This window comes from Alternaria burnsii (genome assembly GCF_013036055.1).
Source record: "Alternaria burnsii strain CBS107.38 chromosome Unknown 732, whole genome shotgun sequence".
Lineage (NCBI taxonomy): Eukaryota > Fungi > Ascomycota > Dothideomycetes > Pleosporales > Pleosporaceae > Alternaria > Alternaria burnsii.
In genome coordinates this window covers 413-22,774 of record NW_024066113.1, presented here as the reverse complement: position 1 = coordinate 22,774, position 22,362 = coordinate 413, and the positions used below count along the sequence as shown (strand labels likewise).

The 22,362-nt window shown below is 50.3% G+C and overlaps 9 protein-coding genes across 9 annotated transcripts; 3 read left to right on the top strand and 6 right to left on the bottom strand.

The window, feature by feature from the left end:
• Nucleotides 1-196: 196 nt before the first annotated feature.
• On the bottom strand, nt 197-2,483 carry GT037_005466 (uncharacterized protein; the record flags this gene model as incomplete). Its single annotated transcript, XM_038930513.1, has 3 exons — nt 197-695; nt 741-2,298; nt 2,357-2,483. 3 exons carry the CDS (start codon nt 2,481-2,483, stop codon nt 197-199), a joined length of 2,184 nt encoding a protein of 727 aa, XP_038786202.1.
• A 1,201-nt stretch (nt 2,484-3,684) lies between these two features.
• Nucleotides 3,685-4,182, bottom strand: GT037_005465 (uncharacterized protein; the record flags this gene model as incomplete). The annotated part of the gene is made up of 1 exon (XM_038930512.1): nt 3,685-4,182. One exon carries the CDS (start codon nt 4,180-4,182, stop codon nt 3,685-3,687), a length of 498 nt encoding a protein of 165 aa, XP_038786201.1.
• A 994-nt stretch (nt 4,183-5,176) lies between these two features.
• On the bottom strand, nt 5,177-5,951 carry GT037_005464 (uncharacterized protein; the record flags this gene model as incomplete). Its single annotated transcript, XM_038930511.1, has 2 exons — nt 5,177-5,183; nt 5,242-5,951. 2 exons carry the CDS (start codon nt 5,949-5,951, stop codon nt 5,177-5,179), a joined length of 717 nt encoding a protein of 238 aa, XP_038786200.1.
• An 860-nt stretch (nt 5,952-6,811) lies between these two features.
• Nucleotides 6,812-9,454, top strand: GT037_005463 (uncharacterized protein; the record flags this gene model as incomplete). The annotated part of the gene is made up of 3 exons (XM_038930510.1): nt 6,812-6,895; nt 6,964-7,372; nt 8,097-9,454. 3 exons carry the CDS (start codon nt 6,812-6,814, stop codon nt 9,452-9,454), a joined length of 1,851 nt encoding a protein of 616 aa, XP_038786199.1.
• A 543-nt stretch (nt 9,455-9,997) lies between these two features.
• Nucleotides 9,998-10,513, bottom strand: GT037_005462 (n-acetyltransferase; the record flags this gene model as incomplete). The annotated part of the gene is made up of 1 exon (XM_038930509.1): nt 9,998-10,513. The coding sequence occupies one exon, from the start codon at nt 10,511-10,513 to the stop codon at nt 9,998-10,000; it is 516 nt and encodes a 171-aa protein (XP_038786198.1).
• Nucleotides 10,514-12,187: 1,674 nt separating this feature from the next.
• On the top strand, nt 12,188-13,414 carry GT037_005461 (uncharacterized protein; the record flags this gene model as incomplete). Its single annotated transcript, XM_038930508.1, has 2 exons — nt 12,188-12,389; nt 13,215-13,414. Coding segments are annotated over 2 exons (402 nt in total), but the record flags the coding sequence as incomplete, so codon positions are not given.
• Nucleotides 13,415-13,777: 363 nt separating this feature from the next.
• GT037_005460 (uncharacterized protein) lies at nt 13,778-16,203 on the bottom strand (the record flags this gene model as incomplete). Its single annotated transcript, XM_038930507.1, has 3 exons — nt 13,778-15,680; nt 15,740-15,887; nt 15,942-16,203. The coding sequence occupies 3 exons, from the start codon at nt 16,201-16,203 to the stop codon at nt 13,778-13,780; spliced, it is 2,313 nt and encodes a 770-aa protein (XP_038786196.1).
• A 105-nt stretch (nt 16,204-16,308) lies between these two features.
• GT037_005459 (uncharacterized protein) lies at nt 16,309-17,244 on the top strand (the record flags this gene model as incomplete). Its single annotated transcript, XM_038930506.1, has 1 exon — nt 16,309-17,244. The coding sequence occupies one exon, from the start codon at nt 16,309-16,311 to the stop codon at nt 17,242-17,244; it is 936 nt and encodes a 311-aa protein (XP_038786195.1).
• Nucleotides 17,245-17,754: 510 nt separating this feature from the next.
• GT037_005458 (uncharacterized protein) lies at nt 17,755-18,870 on the bottom strand (the record flags this gene model as incomplete). The annotated part of the gene is made up of 2 exons (XM_038930505.1): nt 17,755-18,661; nt 18,734-18,870. The coding sequence occupies 2 exons, from the start codon at nt 18,868-18,870 to the stop codon at nt 17,755-17,757; spliced, it is 1,044 nt and encodes a 347-aa protein (XP_038786194.1).
• Between the last annotated feature and the right edge of the window lie 3,492 nt (nt 18,871-22,362).

Sequence of the window (22,362 nt, the reverse complement as noted above, 5' to 3'; positions counted from 1 at the left end):
AAGGTTAGCTTAAAGGACAAATGCGCAGCGTGCGCAACAGTACTCGTTTGGATAACGTTCAGGCTAAATCTCTACTCTACTCTAAGTCTATCTACTTCAGAGAACTTATTAACCACCTCTTTAGATGCCCTTTCTACGCCTTGCACTGTATCGCCTAGTGCTTTGTGTACTGCTCCTTTTCTTTTGTTGGAAACTTCTACCTAATAAGCTCCATCTTACCGACACCATGCGCATCCCCCTTGTCATCAGTTGGAGGAAATCTCGGGGAGTCCGAAAGACCGACCTCCAGCGGCGCGTCTGTCGAGGAGCGAGTCGGTGGGCTGCTAGTCCACAGCTGAGAGGGGCAGCACGGGGCAGTACCTCTGAGAACATACAGTCCGTGGATTGGGCCTGAGTGATCGATCATGTCTAGCTTGGGAAGGTCTTTTGGCTCCAGTCTCTTTGCCGACTTGGAGAGTATAAATGGTGCGCGTTCAGGCAGTGTTGAAGAAGCTTTGATTTCTACAAGCCGTGTACTCGTGCCAGTCGGTGGTCGCTTCGCCTGCTCGCCGCGAATGGCAAACTCTAGACGGCTCGATCGAGTAGCTGGCGTTGTATTGGTGGCAGATTTGACAGGCGGGGTGTATGCTCTTCGAGTCGCTTTCGTAGGTCGCATGTAGCTTGGCAAAGTCTTTGTAGTCCGGCTTGTCTCTGCACTGGCTCTAGTTGACCGATCATTGTTGGGCAAAGTTGCTCCTTACTTGTTCAATTGCTTCCCATCTTTCATTGATGATTTCGGTGAGAATGGAGCTGGTGACACTGCGATAGGTTTCGATGCTTGCTGGATCTTTGGATACCGCGGACCATGTTTAATCGAAGACGTTAGTGACGAAGGGCCTGCTACCGACGATACAGGTGACGATAGTCGGTGGGACGTTGTGTATCGTGGTCCCTCTCTCTTTTCCTTTCCAGACTTGGGTGACGATGAAGCTGATGACAATGAGGAAGGCGCGGCAGCTTGCCTGGTCTTTGGGCATCGCGATACCGATTGTGGAAACCTTGATTCATCACTGGTATAGGCTGCTTGATTTGCAGTGGTAGCCCAGTCCCTTGTTGACGAACCTGAACTTTGCCGCTGACTTTCGCTCGACGAAGCTGGTTGGCTATCATCCGTGGAAGGAGATGCTGTGTCGAAAACGGAAACCGCGCTAGACGGAAACGTGGCATTGGTCATACGTTCGCGTCTGCCAGGAGCGGGCTTGCGCATGACCGCAACTTCCTTCTCGAATCCTAGATACTTCTCCATAACGAGCTCCACCTGTGCAAAAGCATCGTCAAAGTCCAGTTGGTCAACAGCATCGAGCTCCTGGAACCTTTTATGATGCATCGCCCACCACCCGTCACTAATCGTATGATGCTGTTGCGCAATCATCAAAGCGTGATCCGAGATGACTTTCCAATCCCGATAGGTCTGCAGACCGTTTTGCATCAACCCACAGGCTTTTGCGATAGCTTTCCTGGGCACACGCACCCATGGTTGGAGAGCACGCAGCACGCCGACGCCTGGTGCGTTCGAGGTGATCCTTGACCAGATAACGAGTAGCCTTTTCATGTCCCATCCAATGTTGAGCAGGTTCGCGCTAGTCATGTAGACGGTATCCCGTGTGTCCTGCACGTTGTCGATGATTGTGGATTTTACGAGCGTGGTGAATCTGAATCGCTCGATACTGTTGACTAGTAAGTCGATGTCGCTGTGAGGTTTAGAGGTCACCTCCGAACCTGGCCGGGATTTGATGGCGAGAGTGTCGAGCGAGCGGCGAGGGTTATCAGGAGCGGGTATCCAGTCGGGTGAGTGTGCGCGTGAGGAAGAGGTGCGAGGAAAGAGTGACAGCGAGCGGTGAATGGTGCTGACGGCTGTGTTACCGGGAGGAGACGCGGTTTCGCAAGAAAGGTCGGACTCTGAGTAGGGGCTGGGATCGGTAACGGTGCGAGGGGATGACTTCCTTTCGAGCTGCTGCATCTCTTCAGCGAACTGTAGAGGAAGAGATACCATGGCAGCGTCGTCGGCAGAAGCTTGGTCGGAAGAGCTGACGACTAAATCTTGAAGAGTCTCGTCAGAAGGAAAGGAACCTGGGAACAAGCCGACATTCCAATCTTCAGCCAAGGCGTTGATATCACATGTAGGTACTGTTACAGGATCCATCATCTGCGCTGTCACACCCAGAGCAGAGTTGACGCTCGGAACGACGCTCGATACAGACGGACCTGCCTCGCTCGTTCGTTTCTCGCTCTTGAAGACACGACTCCAGAGTCTCCTTGCTACCGCAGAATCAGGACCAAGGTGTTTATAACATTGGTATGTCAGCATTTGACTTACCAGCTGCGACTGTGTTAATACGCCCACGAGACTTCCGTGTGCCGACGATCTCAGCGCCCTCTGGATCTTTTCTGCGTGTCACAAAAGCGCCCAAACCACTTCTCGCGGTGTCTATAGATTTCCGCATGGAGTCGGGAACGATGATGCTGTGGTCCGGACGGTAGTACTGAAGTTGCGACGAGACTGATAGAATGAAGGCGACTCTAGTATCCAGTACAGAGGAGGGAAAATGTTCGCTCAAGCCGCCAGTCGAGAATACTGCATTCCGCACAAACAAGCGTACATTATCGTTGTGGCCTCGTCATTCGTTACCAAGATGTGAATGAAGGAACATGGTGGAGTGGAGATACTTTGCACAGCTGCTCACTGGCTACCTTCGTGTATGGCTGGTAACGAGGGTCCATCTCCAACGAAGCGCTTACAACTCCAACGACTCAAAGGGTACAAGCTATGCCATCGCCTGCTGAGATAATGACTATCGCGCATGCTGACGGTATCTGCGTAGTGATCCATAAACTACGAACCACAACCTTTGCAACCCTACGGCACGGAGTGAATGGATGCGAGGCTGGAGGGATGCGGAAGATTTCATCGCATGGAGCACAACATCAGGCCTGCCATCAGTTAGTAATCGGCAACATTGCGATCATCATTGGACCCTCCACCCTGCGCATGTCATGCTGTCGCGATAGATCCGACTTCCCCGCATTGCTGCAGGCCACCACAAACACCACATCACACATCCTGGAGCAGTATCTCGGTACCAGGGAAACTCGTGATATGCAAAGGGTCACAGAAGCCCACTGAACCAGTAAAATGGTGGTCATTATCCATTCTTTTATCTCTCATATGCTATTCAATCCCACGCAAACCCAGCCAAAAAGAACTCCGGAACGCTCCAATAGTATCCTCCACATACGCTTCCCGATGTCGCGGTAGGTGCCGGGTCGGGGTGGGTTCGTAACGTCGTGGAAGGAGGAATGCGACATGGATCAAGCACTATTCGCTGTTAAGTTCAGTTACTACGTGTACCCGCCAGGACGCTGGCGCAAGGAAAGACATGGAAAATGAAGAGAAGAGTGTGTGGGACGGAGGGAATGCGGAGCCTAGACTGCACGGCGCGAGAGAAGCGAGAGCGAGCGAACGGAAGATGCCTTTTCGAACAAGGAACAGGATAACGACAATTGTGTTATTGGCTGCGTGATGCCAATTAGCACTCGTCCATGCTCATCTCTTTTCTTCAAAGACACCTTCGTCGCTTTCGCTCGCACGTTACAGTCATTTTGGCTCGATGTAAGCGAAAGGGGCGAAGGGCGGGTGTGTACTTACTACAAGCTCAACGTCAAATCACCACGAATACTCGCTTTGAGTTCAATCTCAATTTCCAAATTCGCCTCCAGCGTCAACTTCAATCCATCCTGGTCTTTCAACTCGCTGCCCTTTTGTTGTGGCTCCATGCGGTACGGCTCGTCGGGGTGGGTGCTGCGCAGTGGGATCTCGCCTCGCATTGCGCGCGCATATGTGACGGGACCGTCCATGGATGTGCTGTCCGGGCCGATACGCTCGAACATGCCCATCTTTTGGAGATCGCCGTTTGCGTCGGCTTCTTCGAGGGCCTCGAGAGAGGCCGTGTGCATGTACTTTCCATTCTTCTTGTCTTCTTCGATGCGTTGGCGGCGGGCGCGGCGCGATGAGGACCGCGATCGCGCGGATTGGAGGCCGGCTTCGCGCTTGTTCTTCTTCGACACGTTCACAGCCTTCTCCTGCTGCATCGTCGACCGCTCGTGCGGCTGGTTCTCATAGTCGGAGCCGTCTTTGTCTGCCATGTCGTCGGGTATCCTTGCTATCATGCAAGGCTTCGGGTTGTGGTGGGAGGCAAATCCGGCTCAAGAGTGTTGTTGTTGGAGAAGAGAGGGGAATTGCGCTGAGCTGAGGTGTACGAAAGCAACAACGAGCAAGATGTGAAGTCAAGCCAAGGTCAAGCAAGAGAGGGCGGAGGTTACCACACACCCACGCACGCCACGACCTAGCACCTGCAGACTCCACTCCGAAAACAAGATTACTCGCAACGGCCTGGGTTCTTCTGTAGCTCCAAAAGCAAGGACGCCAGCAGCCGCCATTACAAGCTCGTACCCCTGTTCCGCCCACCCGTCTCACCGTTTCGGATCGCGCAGCATCGCTGATGACTGACGTCAGACCCACATAGAGCGACGGACATCCATATCGGGTTGACAGCCGCTGTATGACGTATAGGAAAAATGTGAAGCGCGCTGGCACTGCAACTCGACCGACATTTCAAGACAAGCTGACGACGCGCGCGAACATGGCGAAAGTGTAGCCGGTTTCCTGGCTGCAAGAGCGGCTAGGCTGACCGTTAGTCGCTTATCGCGGGGCTGCTCTCGCCCGCTCACGCGATCTAGCTCGAGGTAGCTGTGCAATACTCGGCTCATGAGATTTCTAGAGCACAGTAGTTGATGTTTTCAAGTCCGTACATCTTGCGATAGCACTTGACGTTACAATGTTCTCGGCCCTTTAGAGCTATTATTACACAACCTGGTCCTGATATAACCAGGAGTAGTGCTCGGTAAACGTCATACCAAGAATGCGACATTGCAATGAGCACCAACGCGCATCGTGTGGGACTTTCACGATCAAAACAAGCACGACGGGTTGAACACTGTGTTGATGCAAGTTATTTGTTGTGTTGTATGCACTACAATACATGTCATGACATTACATGCAAAACTCCAAAGCAAACGCCGACGGTGATATCCCATTATAACATTCGATGCGTTTCGTGCATTCGTCCTCGTGCGATATCTAGTTACTATCAACGAGTTAGCATTGCGCTCCAAACGTACGGATAACTAGAAGAATCAACTTACAGCAATCCAAGCGTAAGATCACCGTGAATCTTGGCCTTCAACTGAATCTCAATGTCGAGGTTGAGCTCCAATCGCAGTCTCAGCTGTTCACCTCCGTCCTTTCCGCCCTCCTCTTCACCGCCGCCGCCGCCAGTGAGACCACCAAGGGCCTTTCCAGCAGTGTTACCGACCGAGTTGACGGCGTTACCAGCAGTGTTTTGGACCATGTCGCCGGCTCCACTGAGGGCGTCGGCTCCAGGCACGTTCTCGGTGATGTCGTCTAGGGGACCTCCGCCCTTGCCGCCCTTCTTTTGGCGCTGGCGGTTGCGACGGCCTCCAGACTGCGAGACATCGGATCGCGCATCAGATTCGGCACCGGAGTCTGCGCCTCGTCGGCCACGGCCACGCGACTGGCGGCGTCTCGATTGCGACTTGCTCTTCTCTTGTTGGGGTTCCGCGTCGGATTCGTTGTCGGCGTCGCCGCCGTTGGTTTGCTTCTTGGATTCTGCGTCCTCGTTCTCAGCTTTCCCTTCGCCATCGCTTTCGGGGGCAGGAGTGGCGTCAGGAGTGGGCTGCTGTTGAGGCTTCTTTCCGCCCAGCTTCTTCGGCGTCTTCCTTTCGGTTTTCTTACTCGATGATTCCGCGCTGCCCTTTGCGCCTATCGAGGCGTTGGCATCTGCGTTTCCCTCTCCCGAGATAGACTGCTTGCTCTCCTCGACTGTGTCCGCCATTGTTGCTTGCTGTGTGGGTTCTTGGGGTGGAGGAATGGAGTGCAAGTTAGAGTACTGGCGTGTGTATGTGCCGAATTGAATGTGCTTCGGAAATTGTTAGAAGCCTAGGGCCACGGCGCAATTTGTTAATAAGAGAAAAGCGGCTTGGGAACAGGAACCGGTTTGGAGCTTCAAGGTACCTGCTACCCCTGCCAGCTCGAGCCACCCGTCATGCAGTCTGACGCACCATGTGGCACCCACATCCACCCCACCACGAGTCGTCCCAAAACTTGACCCCATCCCTGCGCGCTGCCAACCGGATTCTTTTAGGCCTGAATTCGTGCTTGCGCCGGTCTGGCTGTCGCGTCCAGCCCGATGCGTTGCAAGCTCTTTTGCCTCTGCCTTGCTTGCTCGTCATTGGCGCGCTCACCAAGCATAGAAGCGATGGATTGAGCAACGCGTCAGCCAAACGCGCTTGACATCAACGCTTTGGGACATCTCGTAGCTCGGAACATGGAGCTGACAAGATCCGTGGCCCAACGGTAGGCCAGGCGGAACGTTGACCCATGGAGTGCGGGAATGGTCGCTTAGTGTTGGCGTGAGACTTCCAATGCGCCTTCGTAGCGCGCACAATAGTCCTCAGGTAGCGCAACCTCAAGAGAACCCCACGATGGATTCAATATCATGAGCGTTGTGCTAACCATCGTTGGGAAGACGCAATCGCGGGGCGCGCCAGTTCTTCCCCGACGACCGCCGGGCCGACAAGCGCCGATCTCGCAGTCACCGTATGGCGTTTGCGTCTATAGCACCTCCAACACTTCGGTTAGCGAACAAGTGACTGAACTTCGAGCGCACTTGATCAGACCGTCAAAATCGCCAACATGACTACCCCAGACTCCGCAGCCGCAGATGTGGCCGCCAAGCAGCGAATCATAAAGCACATGAATGCAGACCATCACGACTCCGTATGCGCCACTCACACCCAGGTAACACTGATGTCAAGTCCGAATTTCGATCCTGATATTGACCGCAGATTCGCCGATACGTCGAGGCCTACGCTTCCAAATCCATGTTCCACAGCCGCTCAGCGCAGATGGTCGATATTGATTTAAATCAAATGGTCTTCAGCTGTGGCGGTCAACAAGCCGTCATCGCCTTCGATCCACCCATGAAGGCTATGCGCGAGGCCCGCGAGCGACTTGTACAGCTGGACAAGGATGCTCTCCAGACACTGGGACGAAGCGACATACCTATCACGAAATTTGTCCCAGCATACACACACCCTGCGCATCTGTGGAACTTTACGCAGTGTGTGTTGGCCATGGTTTTACTACCGCGGCAGGCGAACTGGCAGCCTGGCTCTCTCCTCTATGATAACATGTTATATCTCGTGCCAGGCTTCGCAAGCTTTGTTGCTCGAATTGGCTGGATTGTCTTCGTGTGTATGTTACCCATCCACGCTGTCGAAGTAGTCATCATGGCGAGGAAACTGGCTAAACACGGATGCACGTTCATGGACGCTGTATGGTGGAAATGGGTGGGAACGTGTTTTATTGAAGGATTCACATCGTTCTCCAGGCTCAATGCGCTAATTGAAGAAAAGAGGAGAGAAAAGGATGCGAAGAAGCACTAGGGAAGTGGAACGAACCCACTGAATGTAGCCTTGGTGTTTACAACTCACTATGTACGGTAGTGCTAGCTTCGTATAGTATTTGACCGTGGATTTTTCCCTTCACAAGTGAGGACTTAGTCACCCCAGTATCTCGCTCCGCGTTCAGGATATCCACTACATGACCCGTACCTTGATGTATGGCGTCAACCTTCTGGGCTGCAATCCGGAACTTACCTAGACGTTGTTTGGACTATCAACCTTAAGCATTAGTAAGCAGCCCGCCGCAACTTGAGAGTCAACTACTCAATAGACAAGTTAGATAGCGCGCCTCGTCGAGCGATGGAAGGTGCGCATCTGATTAGGATGGCTGACGCTAGTCCTAAGGAGCATAGTCAGTGAGTCTTGGCTGCCTCTTGCGGAAGCGGCCCGGAAGGCGCCCGAGGCATATGCAGCACTCACGTTCTCGCTTGTTGAGTCGAGGAAAGATTGAATCTCGCATGCGAGATCAATCCTTTTCCCCAGATGTGCGAGCCCATGTCACTTCTGGGCGATAGACCAACCCCAGTTTCAGATCAACGTTATGGGCAAACCGAAACTTGCGCTACAAGTTCCGGTAGAATACACAATCGTCGTCTTCGCGGACGGCGCATCAGATTCCCTCCTTCACGGATCGCTGTCATTCAGCAATGTGCCAACACAATGCGATTTTCAAATTGCGCTCGCAAGAGTTGGACGATTGGAGAAGGGCAAAAAGATGAAACCTGATAGTGCCTCAAGGACGCTGATGGGCGAGCTTGGCCTCATAGGATCGCAGAAAGAGCAGAAACGGGAGCAATTCGACTACGAGACTGCTGAGAAGTTGTGTGTTTGTTCCGTTGGTCCACCGCAAGAGAGCTCTGGATCAAAGACAGCGAAGTGCGAGTTCAGTCTGCACATTCCGTCATACCTTCCTGCGACGGCAATGCTTCCATCCGTCAACATCTCCTATGCTATCTTTGCAACTTGCATTCTCCCGGATAGGAAGGTCTTGCAGACAAGCCAGGATCTACGCATCGTCCGCGAAACTGTTGAGCCAATACGGCTGGAACCATCACGAACAGTGTATTTCCCAGACACATCCTTCGCTGTGCGCGCCAACTTCGATCCCCCCACCTTCAGCTCCAAGAATACCACAATCTCAACGACATTGCAGCTCTATGGCCTCAGTTTGCCCATCACAAATTCTATGCGCTTCACTGAAACGCGTTGGCTCGTGCCCCGCGAAATCCGCTGGGTACTGGAGGAGACCGCTGTGATTGTCACCGGCTGCCCAGATACGACCGGTCACCTGCCCATGTCCAGCGCGCAACGCATCCTGAAGAGGCGCAAACTCGCAACCGGGAGAGAGAAATTGAAGCTCAGATACCCATTCACGCGGCGTGGAAATACGCCTGTTAGCATGCATTCCGATGGCTCCGGATTTTCGGTCCCACTCACTGTCTCGGGACCAAAAGATCTCTCCCTTGACGCCAGCACTGCACTTTCAGTAGCAGGCGGACACATTTTACATGCCATCCTTGACGAATCCAATAGTGACCTGAATGAGCTACAGTGGAGGTTCGCAGTCTATCTTGAGTGTGGACTGCACATTTGGCTGCGCATCGGAGAAGACGTGTTTGATGAAGCATCGGGTAATCTGGTAAACAGGAAGATGGATGAGATGGCGTACACCATTGTTTGTCCTTTAACCACGTCTCGGACAGTGACTGGGCAGCATGACCGAGGTGATCAAGACGAGCCGGTGCCGATGATACCCCCGAGTTATGATCAGGTTTGGGAACAGCCGCCGCCTGAGTACGCAACGCCTGAGGGATTTACGGCAGCTGAAGCGCACACGACGAACAGCTTAGTGCCCCAGGACTTACTGGGCTGATTTCGCGTCTATGTGAGTGTAGGTTATACTAGGGTGTAAGCTGCTAGAGCAGCAGTAATTCAATTGAGCTTCCCCGAGAGTCACGTAAAAGTGACTGGCATTCTTACCAAGGCACATTCATCATAGCTTCACATGAGAAAGTGATGCTAGCGGCGGATAATGGTGGGAAATGCTCACAGCAAGATACGTGTGCCTTGTATGCACCTGACACGGACTGCAACCAGAGGTTTTCGGGGTGCTGATTCTATGAAGTTAGCGTGTGTTACTTCAGATAGTTTCAGAGGTCGCAAAAACCGCTGTAGTGTCAGCCCGACTCTAGCCTATTAGTATCATTCTCGATTCTTGTATCTAAATTGTATTGATTAGTAATATCTATGGATAATGACTCGATGAATCATTTGAGCGATCATTGCCTGCAACTATGCGCGATATATTAAGCCAGCTTTTGCGAAGTCCTTCGTGGCCAAGCATCGCCCACGGTTCTAGGTCGATCGTCCTCCAGTCTCCCATCTCATGCCACAAACCCGCTTAGTGCCCCTCTATTCACTCCCTCCTTTTCAGCGCCATCTCCATATGCGTAGTCTGCCACTTCGGATCATCATCCACAAGAACAATCTCAAATCCTCGCTTCTGCCAAAACCTAATCGCACCGTCCAAAAACGGATGCGAATGCAGATAAAGACATTCGACATCCTCCTCGACAGCTCTCTCATAGAGTTTCAGGAACAATTCAGCCGCGAGTCCACAGCGCCGATACTGGGGCTGCACGAACAATCGCACGACTTCGAGTGTCCGCACGGCGTGGTAGTCGAGTTGAGGATGCCGGTTGTCGTAGCGTACGTAGCCTATAACGGCTATCAAATCCTTGCCGTCCCGCGCTTCGAGAAAGCAGCTACCGTCACTGAATAGGGATGTAGTGTCTGGTGGTAACGAACGACCGGAAAACATGACCTTGCGACCTTCGTTGATGAACTTGATAATTTCGTTGACTGCCTGAGGTGGGACTGGTTGGATCGTCCATGGCGAAGTTGTTTGTCGGCTACCGGAGGGATGCGGCATGGTGTAAAGTAAAGTGTATGCATAGTGACACGTCGTTCGACCAACAAAATCTGGAGATTTGGCGAGGCTAGGCAGGAAATGGTAAAGCGTCATCTTAGTTGCTTGGCTTGGACTATGCGCATTATGTAGTTCATGGATTCGATCAAAATCGATTGCAGAGCGAATATCGAATCGCTGGAACAACGGCGTATCATTCCGGTGGCTACTTCTTCTCTTTGATGTCATTCTTCTTGAAAGCGCTCTTCACCACAGCGGTATCGAAACCACTCCACCGTCAGACGAATCGCGAGGTACGCCTGGGAAGCATTTGATGGGCTTGAACAAAACTTTGTAGAACGGCGACAATTAGCTACGATCGATGTCAAAACTCAGGTGTGGGGGACAGCGCTGACCCAACGACTCAATCAAAACCGTAAAAACTTTGGATGCGAAGGCGTCAGGGATTCCGACGTATCCAAGCTCGTTCGCGATTATAGAGTGAACGGGACGGCCCGTCCCGCCATCAGAAGTTTGTCGCCAGAATTGCTTGTCATGTTTACGAACATAGCACCTTACTACTCAGCGCAAGATCTCTGGGGAAAAGAAGTCGTTCTCGGTCATCCGTACTCAATTGTATTCCACATCTGTGACGATTTACAGCGGGTTCTGGCCGCATGTGAGGGTGAAAATCCGTCAATATCATCTATTGACTCCCAAACTAGCTGGCAGAGCAATGTGCAATGCATCAGAGCGATTGGTGAACATCTATGGGTTTTCCTGAATGCACCCCCAGTTCGGGCGTTCTATTTCAGAATCGTTTCAATCCGAGGTTGAGACGCATGCGCAGAAGTGTGCAAGGTTCGACTACTTGTGGCTCCTCTACCGACCTAGCACGATTGTGCTTAGGCATGACGATCCCAAAGAACGAGGACAATTTCCAGGGTATGTTGTAGAGCGAATGAACTATTTGCGTAAGGGTAAGGCGTCTTCGAGCTCTAATAGAGCGACCTCTGCGGACAAGTAGGAGTGGTCGTTGTAGAATCTCAGCTACAGCGACGGCCAGTCAACCATACAAAGGCACCCCTTTTTCATCAAGAGATATAAAGGAATGAGAGCGATCTCAGAATTACCTGTTGTACCGATACAAGTTGTAGATGATCCCAATAACGTCAGATCGACCCTCATCGACCGTGGACGCTATGATCAATGATGTGCGAAGAGCATAGCTATTGGTATAACAAAAGGAAGGTGAAAAGCAGGCCTACCAACGAGGCATCATCCCTCGTATGACTTCGATCATCTCTGATCCACTGAGTACCCCGCCGAAGAAATCTAGTATGACGGCGTCTCATTCCATGTAAGTGGCTTGCCATCTCTGGCCTACTTGATAGCACGCTTAACTTGTGTAGTACGAAGAAGGGATCATCGTTGATCACGAACAGTATCTGGAATCAACAAAAGAGAGCTTGTTGACATCTCTCAAGACGTCAGGCAAGGAGCCTGTCAACACTTGTGGAGAACCTCTGTGTTCGATGTTCAATGACATGGTGTGTACTTCTTCATGTCAGCTGGACGATATCTAGTACCACCAACTACCCAGTCGCGTGCTGGTCTTTGCTCTTGACAATAAAAGGCGGTGGGGTAAGGTTGAATAGTCCTTCCGGCACAGTCGCGATATGCTGATGAGCAATAGGCATCTTCAATATGACCTGTGTCGTTCTGGCGTCAGAGGAGGACGATCCTATGGCGGAGCTAATCATAATTGATTACTACAAGACGTTGCTGCTTGCGGCAGCAGACCAGCCTCTTCGAGGAACAATTGTCGAATTATGGGTCACAGGATGGAACGCCGACTTCGTTGGGGGAAAAGGCCGAGGCAGGGTGGTTCTACTCCATGGTAGGCGCTAACAACACGTGTTCAGTCTCGTTGCACAACACTTTGGCTGACACGCGATATAGGAGCACCCGGAACTGGCAAGACGTTCACGGCTGAATGTATCGCAAGAAAGACTAGTCGACCTCTTCTCTCCATCATCACTCCTGACCTGGAACTGAAGAGGTCTAGATCTAGAAGCGAATTGCCTACTATCTTGATCTAGCGTATATGTGGGGTTAATCGTACTATTGGGCGAAGCTGAAGTGTACCTCTAGCAGAGGAAAGCTGGAACTTTCGTCTATAATGCTTTAGTCTCAGGTATGTCAGCTGCCCTTCGTTGCTGCGCAGGATTGGTTGCTGAGCAAGATAGCGTTCCTGAGTACACTGGAGTACTTTTCTGGTCTGCTATCTATATTAGGCATAGCAAACGTTGTAAAGATTGAACGAGAGAGCTAAAATAATACACAGACAACGAATGTAATCGGCATGTTCGACGAAGCGGACGTATCGCGTATACACTTAGCAATCCTATATTCTCGCGCTAATCTTGATACGCGTCGAGACATATAGAAAGCACTCTTTAGGAAACTAGAAGCAGACTAAGATGGACGATACACAGTTAATAATTCTGGAGGCAATCTCGTTATTGCGGGCCTTATCGGCAGTGCAGGCTAAGCAGGTAAGGTTTTGCAGCCTCGAATAACGATTGAGGACGAGAGAAAGCTTCGCTTCTCCGCTGATTCGAGTGACGAGGATAATAAGTTTCGTTTGAATGGACGAGAGACTAGAAACATCAAAGGCTACCTGTAAAGTGACAGTATTATCTGAACTAATGCGCACACACAGCCCTGCTTAGCGCTATCAGCGTCGCAACAAAAGAGGCAACGACAGCTGGTAGGGTAGCCAAAGAGATTAAGCTTACGATCGACTATGTAGAGACGGTTCTAAACAATAGGAGACGTCTCAGAGAGGATGTTAACGCAGCAACAGAGTTCTACCTAGAGAAACTAGCTAAAGAGGGAGTCGTGCGAGGTGTGGAGGTCTAAGAGACCACTTGCACATAGATCATCTTCACTACAGCTCGGTGGTCAGCTCCTTTTTTTCGTGATAACACACATGCCTCTTACGTGCACTACTCATCCTTCTATGCAGATTTCGTCACTTGGACAGCAAGAGCAAAGTTATATCGTTTACTTCTACTCTGATATGAATTACACGTGAAGTATATACAGCTCTTAGTCTAGCTTCCCAGACCTAACGCTGACAATTTCCAACGTTGGCTTGCAGCTGGAATTGCTTGAGGCCCAAGTGATAGGAGTACCCTATTCCAAAGGCATAACGATCTGATATCGCCTACATATTCTTATCTGGCGTGTGCGAGAACTTTAACAGCAAGTGAATAGAGCGGACTAAGAATGGGGACTCCTAGGCGTCGAGCGTTCGTCGACTGTTCCACGATTCCGCCCTTCGCCTTGCGCTAATTCAGCTCCAATTGCCTCTTGCTGCATAGCTGCAAAGCTGTCGCGAAACACGATAGTAGATGGATGCTGAGAACCAAGCTGTTTAGTGGACCCATCGCACGCTCGTTGGTAAAGCTCGGCCGCTTCTGGGTACCGGCGCAGTTTGCCCAAGAGAATAGCGAGGTTGTAGACAGATGTCAGCGTGTCGGGGTGATCCTGGCCTAGCTTCTTCTCTGACCCTTCTATCACTCGCTGGTACAGCATCTCTGCCTCTTCGTATCTGCCCTGATCCTGGAGGACTAATGCCAGGTTACTCACGCTATTCAGCGTGTTGGGGTGATCCTGGCCTAGCTTCTTCTCCTTCCCTTCTAGGGCTCGCCGATTAAGCGTCTCTGCCTCTTCGTACCTGCCCTGGCAATGGAGATCTATTGCTAGGTTGTTCATGCTTATCAACGTGTCGGGGTGGTTGTCACCTAGATGCGTCTCTTCTACTTCTAGCACCCGCCGGTGAAGCGTTTCTGCCTCCTCGTACTTGCCCTGAAAGTGCAGCACAATCGCTAGTGTATTTAGGCTGTTCAGTGTCAGCTGGTTCTCTTGCCCTAATGCTTTCTCGTTGGCGGCAACTGCCTTTGCTGCTAACTGATGCGCTACACTATAGCTTCCTATCGCACTAAGATACCATGCTACGTTGTAAAGCACCTGCGCCCATGCCTTCAACGCTTCTTCGCTGGCTGGCTGAGTGCTAAAGAGCGGTTCGACGTGCGGAAGCAGCTGCTGGCACTTGGCCCAATTCTCATAGTCCCCGTTAGGCAGCTCTTGCGCCATTAGCTCTACGAACCGCCTCTCCCACTGTTCAGCATCGCTAGACGACGATAACCAGACTCGTGTACAGAACTGCACCAGAGCGTGCATCTCGAAAACGTCACTATCTGCTGTCATCGACACCAATGAGTATGCTCGCAGGGTAGCCAGATCGTCGTCAAGCGCGCTGTCCAGGTCTTCTTGATCCTCCGACCCCGCTCCCCTCGTGGCCTCTCTGCTGTGTCTCCTCAACGCGGATTCAGGTATGCCCTGCGGGTTGAAGAAGCTCATAAGTGACAGCAGATCGGCTGCTGACTGCCGCTCCCGCTGGATCTGCTCAAACGACATCTGCCACGTTGTCACCACCGAGTTGGACGCGCTCTCGTCACGGCGCAGCTCGCCCGCGTCCCATTTGAGCAGTCTCTCGCGCTTTTTGCTGTCCTTCTGAAACTCAGCTAGATAGCCAGCGACTGTCATGCGCCCGCGTCGGTTGATGTACGCGGCCGCCTGGACGACGGCGAGAGGTATGTAGTCGAGCGCGCGCAGCAGGTCTACAGCGCTCTCTTCGACTGGCGGGTGCTGCAGCTTGTTGCGAAGCAGTTGCAGGCCTTCACCTTCGTCCATCGCAAGCACTCCCTTAGTCCTGTTGTAGCCTCCCACTAGCCTGGCGGCTGCGTCCTGACTCCGTGACGTGACTAGTATCGCCCCGTTGCGGCTCTGCGGAAGGAAGGTGGCCAGCGGTATCTGGGCGCAAGCATCGCCCTCGTCTCCCTGGCGTTGGCGCTTCCGCGACGGGAAGAAGGTCTCTACATCGTCCACGTTGTCGACGACCATCACCCACCGTCCGTTCGCCTCGTCGCGCAGCCAGTCGTGCACCAGCCGCAACACGTTCGCCTTCGGATCGTCCCTCCCCGGCAGCTCCAGCCGGGTGGCGATGCCTTTGTACGCTTCCTCGAACCGGGCCCGGGTGCTGGCGTGCACCCAGAACACAAACGTCTGTGGCGCGACATCGCGAATGCTGTGGGCGTACTGGAGGGCGAGCTGCGACTTGCTGTCGTCTGTTAGTCGTGTTGTAGCGTGCGTGTAGTCGGTACAGCGACGTCGACGTACCCTACGCCGCCGAGACCCACCAGCGCTGCCCGCGCGCCCGGTCCCGCGCACTTGTCGCGCACCCAGGCGGCGATCGCAGGCCGGTCGACAAGGTCAGGGTCCGGTGCAAACGGCACCGTTGAGAAAGGTTCAGGTTTCTGCTTTTGCCCTGACGAGTGTTAGCCTGGTGGTAGTATGGCGACGCGATCCCAAGGTAGGGTACCATCGGCTCGGCCAGGCCCAAAGTTGAAGTTCATCGTCCCACCAGGCCCGCAGTGTGGAGCGGGAATGGCGACGTGAGCGCCGATAGCTCCATGAAACGTGCTGGCCATGGCTGGCGCAAGACGGTGGTTGCGTGAAACTTTGTGATCTTGTAGAATTGGGGTGAATGTGATACAGATCGCAGAGAAGGCCTGCAGCTGCTCATGCTGGTAGGATGCCAAGGGCGCCTCAGCCTCAGCCTTGGGCGCTTCAAATCCTGCCATTCATGAGCATCTTCGTGCTTGTCAACGCCTCATATCGTCGTTTCTTCCCCTCTGATCAAGGGAACGCATCGTCTGGAGCTGAACTTCTGACGTCGCCCACGCACCATGCGTCTTCTGCAGCGCAAGGACGGCGGTAACTACAGCCTAACGGAGTTTGTGGGTGATACCATCCCAGATTATGCCATCTTATCTCACACCTGGGGCCCAGACCAGGAAGAGGTCACCTTTGCAGATCTAGAGCAAGATGCAGGCACGACCAAGACCGGCTACCGGAAACTTCAATTCTGCGCAGACCAGGCTGCTAAGGACGGCCTCTGCTACTTTTGGGTCGACACTTGCTGCATCGATAAGTCGAGCAGCGCAGAGCTGACTGAGGCTATTAACTCCATGTTTGCCTGGTATCGCGACGCTACCCGATGCTACGTGTACTTATCCGACGTTCCGACCAGCAGCCTCAACAGTAGCCTCACCAGCAGCACGCCTGCCCAACAACACTGGAACCTTGCGTTCCAGCAGAGCAAATGGTTCACACGAGGCTGGACGCTTCAGGAGCTAGTCGCCCCAGTGTCAGTTGAGTTCTTTTCGGCTGAGGGCGAGCGGCTCGGCAACAAATACTCGCTGGTGCAGGAACTTCACAGTGTTACTGGGATCAGCGTTGAGGCTCTCCAGGGAAGCCGCCGTCTAGATCAACTCAGCGTTGACGAACGCATGTCTTGGATAGGGCAACGCAAGACAAAGCGCGAAGAGGATGCAGCGTACTCACTGCTGGGCATCTTCGACGTGCATATGCCGCTCATATATGGAGAAGGTCGGAGGAAGGCGTTTGCCCGGTTGCAAAGGGAGATCCACAGAGCTTCTAGTGATGCGCATTCTTCTCCATCTCATAACGATATGTCGCAAAGCCATGGCCACGTTACACATGCCTACAATGGACCTGTATTTTACGGACCTATATCGGGTCGCTATGTAGTACCAGGAACACACGTTACAGGGGGTACAGTCAACTTTGACTTCAGAGAAGGGCGCGACGTTAGTCAGTAGAAGTGAGCAACAATACTACAGCTTGACTTTGTGGCAGTCTAGCTCTCTAGAGATATAAGTGGGGGGCCTGCAGGCAAGTAGCGGGTCATCCTAGCCTTCCTTGGTTTGCCCTCACTCAACTCTGCTCAGCGCAACACCTTTCAGACCCAACCCTTGAAATCAGCCCAAAGGTGCTCAGCCGCACAAGAGAGTAATGTGTATGTTCAGAAGGACAACACGTTGTCACGCAAGTTGCACCCGGCTTTAATATCCACTCGAAGAACAGCAACTACGGCTGATTCAAATTGTGCCCCGGCCCGAACGCTCAACGATTCGGTGTCACCTTTGCACAGTGTCCTTGTTGGGCGTGTCTGATGAGTTCAACAGCAGGTGTATGGAGTGGACTACGGGTGAGAAACCCCGGATATTGAGCGTTCGCGAACTCCTTCGCGACCTCGCTCTGCGTAAAGATTGGACAACACGTTCGACAGGTCTTGTTGCGAAGTCTACTTTCTTAGCATCTAAGAACCCTCAAATCTCTTTACTGAACCGCCGCACCGCGTCCAAATACAAGCCGTCAAGCTTATCTGCCACTGTCACATTATCTATAGCTAACTGCAGGTAATGCTGATTCGTGACACCTTCGTCAACAACCCACACATTCGACCCGTTCGGAAAAACGTGGTTGTATCCAGCAGTGTTCCCGTACTCGAACAACGACCCCAATCCCGTGACCGCATACATAACAGTCAATGGATCCCAAGACATTCGCGTGGTATTGTATCCCACGTACCATCCGTATGCCGCCGTCACCAAATCGCCCTTGGTCCCCTCGGTTGTCAATTTGGCCCCACTCAGGACGTTATCCCCAACCTCAGTGCCCAAGAACGTGACAGGTACAGTACGGGGCCAATTATTCACTACATGTGCCGTGGTGAGCGGATTATCTCCCCAGAAGTTGTATTCGTGACCAGAGGGATAACCGCCGCCCATGACAGCCAGCTTCCTGACCTTCTTGGCTATGAGTTCAGGTCCAGAAAGCAAGGAGTACGCATCACCAGTCGAGTTCAGCAGCCCGGAGAGGTTGTCAAAGAAGCCAATAGAAGCGATCGTTACGCTCGAGTCCGCACTCTCCGCCAGGCTCTTGCGATATAGATCCACGGGCTCCCATGACCTTTCAGGCTTGAACCACGGCAACGACCCGCCCGAAAAATGATATGCCACTTTCGACGTGTACTCGCCCAGTTCGTACGCCCAATCGTCGAAGAAGCTCTCATTGGCGTAAGGGCGGCGCATGCCAATGGATGTATTTGGGTGGCCGTAGAAGTTCAGGACGGCGGAAGCCGCAAGCGGGGAATACGCGGAGGGATAGTTCACGTTGACGGCAAGGAGGGAGACGTTGGGAAGGGTGGCGGCGAGAAGGAGGGCTGCGACGTCACTATTGCAGATATGTTAAATGGCAGATTCTTTTGACTTCGTCGCGAGGGAAACTGTGGCGATCAAGACGTACTCTACGTCGCTGAAGATGTCGGTATCAACAATCAGGTGCGTGGTACAGTCCGCCTGTGCACCGAATGTGTAACATGCGAGGTAGCCTAATGCATAGCGAAGCATGCGCTTTGGAGAGAAGACGTTATTAACGAGCATAGTTTCCTTTCGCGATTCGCTCGCCAGGCGCGTGCAAAGGGAACAGAGTTTTGAGGACAATTCGAGAGCCTCCCGATAGGAGCGCAGACATTTTCTAGGACGTCCATCTAACCTTGATTTGGGATGATCGCGTTGTGGAGACGGCCGATAATCGCATTGTGGACATGGCAGTGATTATGATTGCAGCGGGAGAGTGAAGCCGAAGATTAGACCGAGGTAATGAGAAGTCGTGCCAAGGGTGGGGGCAGGACTTACAAGAGTTACCTATCACAGTCCCAACACTAATACCCGCGCAAACACTACTAATGCCTTCGCTACTAGCACTGCTTATATTGTACTGGTGTACGAAGTGCTTATTCAATACAGAGGAGTATATCCTTAGTGCTTTGGATGCATTTACTAGAGGACACCTATAATGACTGACAACTAACATGTGGTTAGGGAGGCAACGGCAAATAGCGATGGAGGCCTACAGCTCATTCGAGATCTGGCTGCTTCCAGAGAAGCCGGGTGTGAGATTGAATCGTGACGCACGCTGTGTGTAGAGCAGGCGACTAGCAACTAGAGCAACTGCACTATAGTGTAGGGATGCTAGTTGTGAATTGAACCAAGGACGCGCAAAAAGCATAGCCTCATCACGTCAACGCTGATGTAGGATCTTTGTGCTGTAAGAGTTGCTAGGTGTCACATAACTAGCCTTAGCAGGCTAGTCCTACAAAGGCGCGGCCCCGGTCATCCTATGTACCTTAGCATCAGGCATAGATAGGAATACCACACGATCGCCACCAAAACCATCGCACTAGGGGGAAGCCGCCCGACTAGTAGCTAGGTACATGCATAACTCGCTTGAGCTCCATAATGCTGCATTGCTCTGTGTACGCCTGTCTTTCGAGCAGATACTACTAGGGTATAAATACCTCTACAAGTCGCAAAAAAAGAAAGGTTAGCTAACAGTAGTACAACATTCTAATCCTTAGCTTTAGAGTCTTTATATCAGATTGCGTTAAATATATTAATTAGGTAAAAACGAGTTGCGCGCTAGCTTGCATAGCATAGCCTTAGTCTGCCTCTTTCGCGGCTGCGCCTGCGCCTGCGCCTTTAGCCGCAAATTATAAGAATCTAACTGCGGCCTAACCTACTTAACTATAGCGAAGGGCCTTCTTATAAGTCTGTTTGTCTAGATTGTAGTTTTAGGCATTAGAATTTAATAAATGTCTATACTATATATAACTTGCGATATAATTATAATACACCTGTTACTAAAATAAGCGCGATCCTACTTAGATCGCGCACATCCTCTTAGGTAGGGTAGGGAATTATTTTAGTGCTAGCGCAGAGCAGCACAGGTATCTCTTACGTTATTATCTTAATATACAGGAAAAGTCGCTTTTCTTAATCTTTTTGCCTTTGCTTATCTAGCCTTTCTAGAAAGCTAATTACAACTTAATACTTACTTATACGTATATACTTATATAAGCTACTCTCTATCTCTATTTTCTGCGCTGCTATAGAAACTATTATAGAATTTCTTAACTACCTCTACAAGTAGCCTAAAGATAGGATCGCGGGACTAGAAGAGGATTAAGAACAGTTCCTAGTGTATTAGAGCTACACGATTTATAGAATATATTATAGCCTTAGGTCTAATAGATAGTAGTTAAAGCTGCTTAAAAATATTACTAATAGCGTAAGAAAAGGCCTTACTAAACTAAAGGAGGTAGATAAAGAGCCTGCTGCTATTACAAAAGTATAGGATTAGTTTTAACTTAATACGCGTTTAGATCTTACTACTTTAGATAGATTAATAATAGAAGACGTCTAGTATGTATATCTAGAAGGGAGTAGGGGTTAGCTAATAAGGGGGACTTAACGTTGCAACTAGAGTACTTTTATCTTTCTATTAGCGGATGCTTAAGTGCTATAAGATCCTAACCTCCGCCTGCTAAAAGTTGCGGACGTAAGATATAACCTAGTTACTACTATACCTAGGAATACTTAGTCTAGTCTATAGCAGAACTTTAGATAGCTAACTATTCTAATAACAGCTGTTTTAGATTTTTACAACTAGATAGACAGGTTTATATAAGAGTAGATTGTTAATTAGGTATAGCTAGAGAAACTTTAGGATCTATATAAATATAAATAATTAACTATATCTTTGTGCTAGAGACAAGTATAAAAAAGAAATTAAAGTCTTAGTCCTTTTAACAGAGCAGTTGCAATATTTATTAACTTTTATTTATTATAATTTAGTTATAGGATAAAGGTATATAGATATAACAATAGCTAGCATTGTATATTCTTAACTCCTTGTATAATAGTCTAATGCAATCAAAACTATAAAGATATATTAATAGTTATCTTACTTATCTAGGTCTCTAAGCTTGTTAGAGCGTTAAGAATTTCCTGTACACTAGTATCTACACTATTTGTCTATGTTTTGCAGACAAGATCAATTGCTTCCTAGCAAAGGTCCTTAGCATTCTTAGTAACAAAATTAATAAAGAAGTCTTTTACCTATTTAAACTAAAAATCGCTAATCGCTATCTAATTATTAGGATAGTTAACGTTGTAAATTTGCTAGGAAAGCCTCTATTGCGCGCTAATGTTATTAATAACTGTAGTTAGAAAACTGTTAACGTTAGGCGTGCCTTTATAGCCTAGGTAGTAGATTAATACAATTGTCGCCCTAATTCTTCTAAGTATATACTGTGCATTAGCAAATATGCTAGTTTTGTTTTTATTATTAAGATTTTTGCAGGATATAGGCCTATTCCCTATAAAGAGCTGCGCTTTGTAGAGCAATCGCGAGGTATATAAGAAGTTGTATTTAATAGAGAACTAAGCTCCTAGCTACGTAGTTATCTATATATAAGCTAGTTGCCTAAGTAATAATTAGGCTAGTATAGTCTAGGTGCACGAGATAGCTTCTAGGTCCTGCGGCTATTATCTAAGTAATATTTAGATAATATACAGAGAATCTAGGTGCTTAAAGTAGCACCTAAGTTTTATAAGTAGACTAAAATTCTATTAAGGAGCTGTCTAAAGGGCGTTTAGCCTGTTATAATACCCCCTTTCTTATAGTAATACTATATTACCTCTCTAAAACCCTTCTAGGAGGCAGCCCTTGCTATCCTATTTAGCCTCTATAAATGCTTCCTAATAATCTACTACCTTAGCGTCCTTAAGTAGCTCTGCTAGTTTAAGCGTTATTTAGTAGAACTCTTTCTACTTTACTTTATAATATAGCTTACGCCTTCTTCTACAGCGGCGTACTTCTTCTACTATAATATCTTCTACTTTCTATTTATTTTCTCCCTCTACTTATAGCGGCTGTAGTTAATAATTATTCTAAACCTAATTTAGGAGCAGGTTGCTACTAGTAAGTTTTAACTAATTAATGTAAAAGATAGGGTATAGGCCTAGGAGCGTATCTAGTTTAACTAAGTAACTATTAATTACCTTTACTACTATATACTTAGTGTTCTTCTA